The sequence below is a fragment of the Tupaia chinensis genome, unplaced genomic scaffold (genome assembly GCF_000334495.1).
Source record: "Tupaia chinensis unplaced genomic scaffold, TupChi_1.0 Scaffold000238_1, whole genome shotgun sequence".
In the NCBI taxonomy this organism is placed as follows: Eukaryota; Metazoa; Chordata; class Mammalia; order Scandentia; family Tupaiidae; genus Tupaia; species Tupaia belangeri.
Window position 1 is genome coordinate 7,664,194 of NW_006159716.1, and position 10,272 is coordinate 7,674,465.

Genomic DNA, 10,272 nt, shown 5'->3' on the forward strand with positions numbered 1-10,272 from the left:
TTGGAAACAACTTCAGAATCCTACGTAAAGGAGAGAAATCTCCCCACCCTGAAACAAGGTGAGCCTCAGGAACGAAACAGGCTGTGGCAGTCGGAGTTAGCGCCCATCTGGTTGTGGCCACGATCCTGGGCTTGGCTTCACGCGCTGCCTTTCCCCTGAAGTCTCTCATCTGACAGCCACTCCTCTGGTTGTAATCTATGAGCTGCCAGTATTTACTTATGAGACTGGGAGCTGGAAGGGAAGAAAGGTAAACACACCAAAGCTCAGCTGAGCGACGGATAGGCTTTACGTTTTATTTTCAGGAAACGACATCTTATTTTCACAAAGAAGAGGTAAGCCATCCTCTCAAAATAGAGGCTACCTTCAGGGGCAGCCATGGAGTACACCCAACCTGCCCCAAACAAATGTGGGCAGAGGTATTTTTGATGCATCAAACCATAACAACAACAAAAATAAAAATATTAATAATAAACAAACAGAACCCGAATGTTCCATTCAACGTGTAGAGAAGCAGTCTATTAAGTACCCTGAAGCGGCCGGTGTCGTGAGTCTCGGTGGGCCTTCAGGCAATGGTGGCAGCAAGGCTGGCCAACATGGAAGGCGAGAGACAGAGGGCTTCCCGGCTCAGTCTGTGCCATGTGGCTTCTCAGATGACCTCCAGATGGCCCGAGTCACATCCAGAGTCTTCCAGGCCATCGCAAGCTCCCACTGTCCAGTAGTCTATCCTACACCAGCTCTTAGAACAATGGTCTTCAAGACATTCTCTTTGCTTTGGAGACAAAGAAAAGTTTCTGAAATAAAGGAGGAGCCGGATTTCCCTTCTCTGGCCTCCCTGCTTCCATCCTGTCCACCCGCCCTGTCTCCTCCCCACTCAGCAAGCCACAGTGAAAGGAGAAAATGTAAGTCAGATCGTGCCGCTCTGTGCTCAGAGCCTGCTCCCCACTGCTCTCAAGTAAGAGTAAAGTCAGGGCCAGGGTGGTGTGAAGGTTAAGATCCCACATGGACAACTGTGCAGCTGGGAGTCCCAGACCCAGCAGCTTGAAAAACACACCAGAAGACCAGCAAGTAGCGTAATGGTTACAAGGCTGGACTCCCACATAGTTTACTGCAGTTTGAGTCCTGGACCCGGTGGCTTAAAACTCGTGCCAGGTGGGGACTAGCAGGTGGCATGGTGGCTAAGGCACTGGACACTCACACATGGCTGACCACAGTTCGAGTCCTGGACCTGATGACTTGCTTTCTCACTCTCCCGCCCCCTGTCTCTTTCTGGTCAAATCGAGTCCAAATGAATGAATAAAATAATTCTTAAAACAAACAAACAAACAAACAAACAAACAAAAAAACACGCCAGGTGTGTATGTATGCATGTGCGCCCAAAATTCCAAGAGGAGAATGGAGAAGGGACTGCAGTGTGGCCATCCCCCTGCGGGAGGGCAGGAGCAGTGATTTCTTGTTTTCTGTCTGTCCCTCTCCAGTGAGCACATGCACCCTAAAGCAAAAATCTCTCTCAAAAATCAAAAAAAGGAAGAGACAGAAAAACATACTGGGTACATGTACATGGGGGCCCAAAATCCCCAAAGAAGGGAACAAGAAGGGACTGCACTGTGGCCATACTCCACGGAGGCCAATTTCTCCCCCTCCCCCTCTCTCCAGCAAGTTCATATACCCTCAGATTTAAAAAGGAGAATGGAAGGAAGGAAGGGAGGGAGGGGAAAAGGGTTACAGTCAAAGTTCTCTCAAAGGCCCTAAATAACCTGTCCGACCTCCTGACCTTGCCTCCTACTGCCTCCGGTCACTCATCCCAGTCCAGCCACACTGGCCTCCTGGCTGTGCCCAGCCCCGCGGTGCCCTACTCTGACTCTTTCCTCAAGGAGCAGCATGGCTGCTTCTTACAGGCCCTTCTTTGAAGAGCACCTTCTCCGGCCAAGTTCCTTAACTGCTCCAAGGACTGCCACGCTTTCCCTGTTTCCTTACTGGTCCTCCCACATTACACTCCTCTATAAATAGAGTATGCGCTCTTATTTTCAAAGACTAATGTAATGGGGGTTGTGTAACTCAGAAGCCTGTGGTCTGGAAGGCTCAGGGTGTGCCCCTTTGACGTCCTCTGGTGCCTGCCCCACACCTTCCCTTTCCCATCTGCATCTCTGGCTCCTCGTCAGTCTGCCCTGTACGGTCCTCTCTGACTAGTCAGCCCTTAATGGTGGTGTCTTGGGGCTGGGGCCTTGGCCCTTGGCTCTTAGCACCTGTGGGGAGGGCACAAAGTGGCTCACCCCCTGCATGGCTCACGATCCCCACATCCGGACTCTTAACTCAGGCCTTATTTTTCAGGCTGCAGAATCGCAAATTCAAGTAAGTACTTACCGAGTAGCTCCTGATGTCCTAGGGGACCTGAAAGCTGCCTCCCTCCAAACTGCTCCCTATTTTAGTGAATGCGCCCTCTTCCATCTAGGTACCCTGACAGAAGTGTGGGAGTGGGCCTTGACTCCGAGCTCCCTTGCTCCACTCCCCTGCAAGTCAACCCCACAACTGGTGCAGTCCACCCGTCAGCGCCTCCTGAGTCCACCCACTCTGGCCAGCTGGCTGTTAAGTCTCTAGCCCAGCCACCGCGTCCCTGAGTGGGACTGCTGCTCTTTCTTGTTACTCTCTTCACTGCGGCCAGGTTAACCTACCCGGGACAATGCAAACGGGATCAGTCAGACCTCCACCGGACATCAGTTTTCCCCTCACTGCAGACTACATCACAACAGGAGTTAAGACTTGGTGCTCCCGCTCTGCCGACATCTCCAGCCCGCCTGCTCAACACTCTCTCCAGCACTCTGCCCTTCTTTCAGCCCCTCAAAGTCCCCTGTCTTTGCTTCCGGGGTCTCTCCAACTACAATATACAGCGCCCACTTTGCTTCCTCAGGAAAGCCGTCCCTTGCACTGGTTCTCTTCCTGTGGCACTTGGCTATAAGCAGAGCAGGCCCTGAAGCACAACGAAGTTCGAGAGGGCTGGGGCTGTTCACGCTCCGCTCACTGTTACCCCCAGTAACCGGCACTTGGTAGATACTGAGAAGAAAGAAGGTCCCGCGAGGATAAAGGAAGGAAGGACAGTAGGAGACGAAAGAGAAAGAAAAAAAGGGGGGAATGATGATAAAGACAGAAAAAAATTCTAGGAAAAATCTGTTACTGGGGCCAGCAGGTGGCACAGTGGGTAAAGGCTCTGGGATCCTACATGGCCAATGATGGTTTGAGTCCCGGACCCAGAGGCTTGAAATCCCAAAAGGAGGATGGAGGATAAGAGATTGTGGAGTGGCCCCCTCCACCCCCAAAATAGTGATTTCTTACTTTCTCTCTTTGTTTCTCTTCAGTGAACACTCACACCCTATGACAAGAAACTAAAAATAGTCCCCCCAAACCTGCCAGTCTTTAATTTTTTTTTTTTTCTAGAGAGTATGTGCACTTGCTGGAGAGAAAGTGAGGGAGAGAAAAAGTGAGGAAGTACCCGTGGGGGTGGCTATCTCGCAATTCCTCTGTTCTCTGGGGATTTTGGGCACACATGCACACACACCTGGCACATTTTTCAAGCTGCAGGTTCTGGGACTCAAACCATGTAGCTGTCCATGTGAGATCTGCTGCTTTACCTACCATGCCACTAACTGGCCCCAAAGTCTGCTACTTCTCTATCCCATGACAGTTTGTAAAGCTTAAGCTTTGATTAGTCAAAATACTTAGAAGATTAGTGCTGAATTCCCTCGAGGCACAGGACTGATGGATTAAAAGCACCTGCTAACACGCATTCCCTCTGGACGAGCTCAGCCCGTCTCCAGACACTCCTCTCCACGGCCGACTTTCGGCAAAGGAGAGAGGGCACTACCAAGGAATGCCTACCGGATGGGCAGGCGGTACTTCCTAGCACCCCAGCTCGGCCAGTTTCCTGTGTGGTGTCTGCACCACCCTCTTCGCCCACGAGCGCTATAGGCCATGTGGTCTGACCCCTGACCTCTGGAGGAGCCCGCCTCCCACGTTGTATGGCTCACAGATCTTTCTCCCCTCCGCAGCACACCCAAGAGCGATGGCTCCCTCTCTTTAGCAGCCTCAATGCGATACTGTAGTGGCAAAGGAGCCAGATCCTAGTCTGAAAAAGCCCAGAGTTGAAAATCACAGTTCTAAAGCAACAGCGAGATTTTATTTCTAGATCATTTGCTTTTTTCTTTTCCGAGCACACCCAAAGAAACTGCTAGGGAAAGCAAAAAGTGACAGTGTTAACACGCTTGTCAACCAACTAATACTAACGAGCACAGAAGAAACAGGGGGAGGCAGCTGATAGACACGGCTTCCTCACCCCTCCCCCTCCAGAGCCACAGCCTGTGAGGGGGTTTCAAAGCCATTTCCCTTCAGGAAAGCTCCTGCCTACATTCCAGAGGCCACAATTAGGCATGTGACAAGCCCTATGAATGACTGTCACTGCCCAGCTCCAGAGCATCCTTCCTCCAGCTCTGGCATCCTAACCTCCTCCTCCTGTGCTCTGGCTTCACAGAACTTACAACGGCTAACCAGTCATGAGGCAGCACTCTTCCCATGGGGTACGGAACTTCTAGACAATGACCAGTTCGGGAGGCCCTGGCCAGCTCAGAGTCCAGGCGCATCTTGTGTGGGCAGCTCCATGCTGCCACGGGCAGGCAGACCTTCCTCTCTGGATTTGTGGACTCTCTGCCCAGGAGAAAACCGTCAGAACTTTGACAACTACATGCTTGCCAATCCAGTTCCGGATCCTAAAAATCTGGTCTTTTTAAAAAATTCCCACGCATTGCGAATTAAACCTAGCTTTCAGCTGGCCCTAAAATACGGAAGGCAGGTCGGTATTAGAAATGAGGATTTTCTCAAACCCCACTCCGCCTCCCAGTGAAGCTGTGCTGTCTCTGGCACATCCTTCCCTAACCTGAGTCTCAGAACCTTCTGCCTGTCTCCAGAGGGAATCTGGAAGCTGCGCTCGCTGTGCTAACCGCAGAAACCGAGAAGGTGCCAGGCTGCTCTCAGCTGAAGCTGCGCGGGCAGGCGGGACCCAGCGCTGGGTAGCACCTGGAGTGACAACCCCCCCTCCACCCTCTGAGCCTCTGGAGATGTTATTTCCTGGGGCCTGAGGTTATTTACCTACAATTAACGGTGCAAGAGGACTCAGGTAACTCAGGACAAGGGCTTTCTCTATCTGAGGTTTCCTGAAGCTGCGACTATGCCGCACTGGTCAGAAGGAGCCCAGTTAGTGCGCTGGGCGACGGAAGCACCTGGGCGTCACTACCCCACACAGCCCCAGCACGCTTTAGCTCAAAGGCCATAATGTGATCTTGGTTAAACCTGGGTTTCCAGGTCACTGCTCCTCTCAGAAAGGGAAGATAAGACACACACACTTAAGCCTCTCATTTCCCTGCTGCTCAAATACTAGGAGTTAATTTTACTTCAACTCTATTAAACTTTTGTTCATTACCTTTAACTTCCTTTAATCTTTTCCCCGTATTTTTTAAGGGAACTTTAAAAAGTTTATTTTTCCATATGAGAGAAGAGCAAGAAACAGGCACCCCAAAACAGGTTCTTAACACTACGATCCACCCCAGACTCAGCTAGTCAGCATTACAGGAACACGCATGCTGAGCATGCACGAGGAGACCTTGGGACACTAACCCGGGATGTGCCTGTGGCCTTCGCATCACAAAGCACTGCATTACCACTGCTGGCCCTCTGTCCCATTTCATTCTTTTTCTTTCTTTCTTGTTTGCTACAAGGCCTGTATAATCAACAGAGCGAGGGAGGGAAAGTGAAAAATCGCTCCCAGGGGGAGATGGCCACACATGCACAGACACCAAGCATATTTTTCAAGTTGCCAGGTCTGGGACTTGAACTGCCGTCAGCCATGGGAGATCTAGCCGCCTTCACTACCACACCACTAGCTGGCCCCTTTTCTGTTTCTTCTACCTCCTCCTTAGTGCAAGGATAATTTGTGTGACTCTCTCCCCCAAACAAACTGCTGAAGTTCAGAAGGAAGTGCTCTGTTGCGAGGTAGGGACTCTTTGACCCACTCACCTTTTCGTTCCTTCATGAGGAGAATTCGTCGTTCTTTCACTTCTGAGCTCAGATTATCTACCATCTTATTAATACAATTGTCCAGAACCAGGGAGTGGGTTTTGGACTTGATGTCCTTCCGACAAATAGGGCATTCTACCTTCCGCTTCATCCACTCATTGATACAGTAGGAGCAGAAACTGTGGGCACAGTTCAAGGTCACGGCCTGCGGTGAGAACGGAAACACACACATAAGAACCGTCATGCTTACTTCCTCGGCGCAGTTAGGACCTAGGCACAGTTCCCAAGGCCACATGGCAAGTCACCACAATCCCATCCAGAGGGGTGACAAGCGGTCCTGGAATCGTTCTTGGGGTTAGCATTTCCTCCCTTCTCAAAATTAAGGACTTAAACGCAGGCAACCAGGTAGGCTGATGTGTGTCTGTCTACTCAGATCGCACTGCCAGTGAGTCAGCCACACGGCAAACAAGTGTCACCGGACACAAGTAGAGTTAGTACATGTGTGAATGCTGCACTGTAACTACCTCATTCATTCTTATTAAAAACAAATCTGGGGAACCAGCAGTTAGTGTAATGGCTATGTCGCTGGACTCCCACGTAGTCGACCGCGGTTCGCGTCCCAGACCCGGTGGCTTAAAACTCACGTCGGGCGCGTGTGTGTGCGTGCCCAAGATCCCGAGAGGAGAATGGAGGAGAAGGGATTGCAGAGTGACCATCCCCCCGGGGGGTGATTTCTTGCTTTCTGTCTCTATGTCTTTGTCTGTCTGGCGAGCGCACGCGCCCTATAGTGAAAATGTCTACAAAAAACAAACAAACAAACAAACAAAAAACAAATCTGGAGGGGACCAGCAGTTAGCGTAATGACTATGTCGCTGGACTCCCACGTAGTCAACCGCGGTTCGCGTCCTGGACCCGGTGGCTTAAAAACTCACGTCAGGCACGTGTGTGTGCATGCCCAAGAACCCAAAAGGAGAATGGAGGAGAAGGGATTGCAGCGTGGCCATCCCCCCTGGGGGGTGATTTCTCGTTTTCTGTCTCTCTGTCTCTGTCTGTCTTTCTGGCGAGTACATGCACCCTTATAGCAAAAAACTCTCAAAAAACAAAAAACAAAACAAAACAAAACAAATGTAGGCTGTTGGCACAGGCACAGGTGTGGTAGCTCTGCTGAGTGCGGCAGGGACTGGGAAAGGAGCAGACACCACTGGCCAGGATGGAGCGTGCAGCCCACCCTGTTCAGGTGCAGTTCCCTGCTATCCGACATGGCTCCTGTCCTGATGCGAGTTTCCCGGCTCAGTTTCAGAAGGCCTTCAGTTACTGCCCTTCCTGGGTGTACTCGCTCTGTTTGGCTACCTGACAGTGGTTCTTTCCTCCCGAAGAAAAACGACAGAAGGACAGCTTGATTCATCTTAAAATAAAAAAGGAACATCCTAAAGTGGTAAATGAAATAAACATTGAAGACTTATGTCTTACTAAAGCAACTTATTGTAAGTGGTGGCACTCTAAGACGTTTCCTGCCTGTGATGGTTCACATAATAAACCCAATAAATTGACAGGCGATAATGTGGGTCCACTAATTCTGAAGAAAGAAACATAATGGTAATGACATAGACTAAATTCACGTGTCTGCTGCAAATTCTTGTAACAATACTGTTTCATTCATCACGTACAGATCTTCAGACTGGTGTTCTCAGCTATTACTGCTGCTGGGTGATTATCTCTGGTCACTTATTTTCTTGCTATACTCCTGTTTATATCTGCTACTTTGTATATTCAGTCATTACAGAAAAAACTAATTCTCAAGCCTCTTTCTGATTTCAAAGAATTAATGTATCTCTCAACAATAAAATTAACACTTCTGATTTTAATAAATTAAGAAAATCTAAATTTTGGCAATGGGTCTTATGCCGTTTCTTAAAATATCTTTATTTCACCCGGTGGCTTAAAACTCACGTCGGGCGCGTGTGTGTGCGTGCCCAAGATCCCGAGAGGAGAATGGAGGAGAAGGGATTGCAGAGTGACCATCCCCCCGGGGGGTGATTTCTTGCTTTCTGTCTCTATGTCTTTGTCTGTCTGGCGAGCGCACGCGCCCTATAGTGAAAATGTCTACAAAAAACAAACAAACAAACAAACAAAAAACAAATCTGGAGGGGACCAGCAGTTAGCGTAATGACTATGTCGCTGGACTCCCACGTAGTCAACCGCGGTTCGCGTCCTGGACCCGGTGGCTTAAAAACTCACGTCAGGCACGTGTGTGTGCATGCCCAAGAACCCAAAAGGAGAATGGAGGAGAAGGGATTGCAGCGTGGCCATCCCCCCTGGGGGGTGATTTCTCGTTTTCTGTCTCTCTGTCTCTGTCTGTCTTTCTGGCGAGTACATGCACCCTTATAGCAAAAAACTCTCAAAAAACAAAAAACAAAACAAAACAAAACAAATGTAGGCTGTTGGCACAGGCACAGGTGTGGTAGCTCTGCTGAGTGCGGCAGGGACTGGGAAAGGAGCAGACACCACTGGCCAGGATGGAGCGTGCAGCCCACCCTGTTCAGGTGCAGTTCCCTGCTATCCGACATGGCTCCTGTCCTGATGCGAGTTTCCCGGCTCAGTTTCAGAAGGCCTTCAGTTACTGCCCTTCCTGGGTGTACTCGCTCTGTTTGGCTACCTGACAGTGGTTCTTTCCTCCCGAAGAAAAACGACAGAAGGACAGCTTGATTCATCTTAAAATAAAAAAGGAACATCCTAAAGTGGTAAATGAAATAAACATTGAAGACTTATGTCTTACTAAAGCAACTTATTGTAAGTGGTGGCACTCTAAGACGTTTCCTGCCTGTGATGGTTCACATAATAAACACAATAAATTGACAGGCGATAATGTGGGTCCACTAATTCTGAAGAAAGAAACATAATGGTAATGACATAGACTAAATTCACGTGTCTGCTGCAAATTCTTGTAACAATACTGTTTCATTCATCACGTACAGATCTTCAGACTGGTGTTCTCAGCTATTACTGCTGCTGGGTGATTATCTCTGGTCACTTATTTTCTTGCTATACTCCTGTTTATATCTGCTACTTTGTATATTCAGTCATTACAGAAAAAACTAATTCTCAAGCCTCTTTCTGATTTCAAAGAATTAATGTATCTCTCAACAATAAAATTAACACTTCTGATTTTAATAAATTAAGAAAATCTAAATTTTGGCAATGGGTCTTATGCCGTTTCTTAAAATATCTTTATTTCAATAGCATCTACACTTATTATTTGTCATATCTGGTTTGTTTAGATCATCTGAAGTGATTTCCCCTTTAGCCTGCCATACTCCATTCTTTTTAGATTAATTAAGAAAAGTATTTCGATCATGACAAAGATTAAAAAACAAAAATGAGGGTTTAGGAGGGAGTTAGCGAGAGAGAGGACATCTCCCTTCACGCCAAAACAAAACCTCTAAGTGCTGGTGAGGCTGTGGGAAAAAGAGAACTCTTCTACACTGTTGGTGAGAATGTAAATATTTTTTAGAGATATTTTTGCTATAGGGTGCATGTGCTCGCTGGAGAGACAGAAAGAGACAGAGAGATAGTGAGAAATCACTCCCCGGGGGATGGTCACACTACAATCCCTTCTTCTCCATTCTCTTCTCCGGATCTTGGGCATGCACGCACATGCACCCGGCATGAGTTTCAAGCCACCAGGTCTGGGACTCAAACCATAGTCAACTCTGTGGGAGTCCAGTGACGTAATGGTTACATTACACCATCTGCTGGTCCTGGGAATGTAAACTCCTAATTTCTTTTTTTTTTTTTTTATTATTATTTCCATCCAAAATACACTGTGCATTGGCTCAATCAAGCACATCAACATATATGTTCTCAGCAAATGATTTCCCAATTTTTGTGTCCTGCATACCTTGCCTTTTGTTTTGCCATCCTAGATTCCCCATCCCCACCCTCTGCCATGTCCCGTCATCCTCCTCCATTGTCCCTAACATTCATGATTGCCCTCAATGCCTTCCGCCCCCCCCCATTCAATTGTTCTACCAATGAACTCAATTAGTCTAGGTATATCCACTAGCTAGCACAGCTGACATATCCTTACACATGTATCCAAATCTGATCCTAGGCATAAACCCCAGGGAGTAGAATGAACATACGCAGCCTTGGCGCCCGGCCGGCTCCCGCTTCCGCCGGCCCAGCAGGACCCCGGGGGAGACGCGCAGAGCCCGG

The 10,272-nt window shown here is 48.7% G+C and overlaps 1 protein-coding gene across 1 annotated transcript in view; it reads right to left on the minus strand.

The window, feature by feature from the left end:
- Positions 1–268: 268 nt before the first annotated feature.
- The window catches only part of RNF8 (ring finger protein 8), a 44,742-nt gene continuing 34,738 nt past the window's right edge, over positions 269–10,272 (minus strand). The window contains exons 7-8 of the mRNA XM_027771887.1: positions 6,058–6,262; positions 269–791 (exon numbers count right to left, since the gene is read on the minus strand). Coding sequence (XP_027627688.1) covers positions 721–791; positions 6,058–6,262 — 276 coding nt within the window. The 3' untranslated portion in view covers positions 269–720. The remainder of the gene's footprint in view (positions 792–6,057; positions 6,263–10,272) is intronic.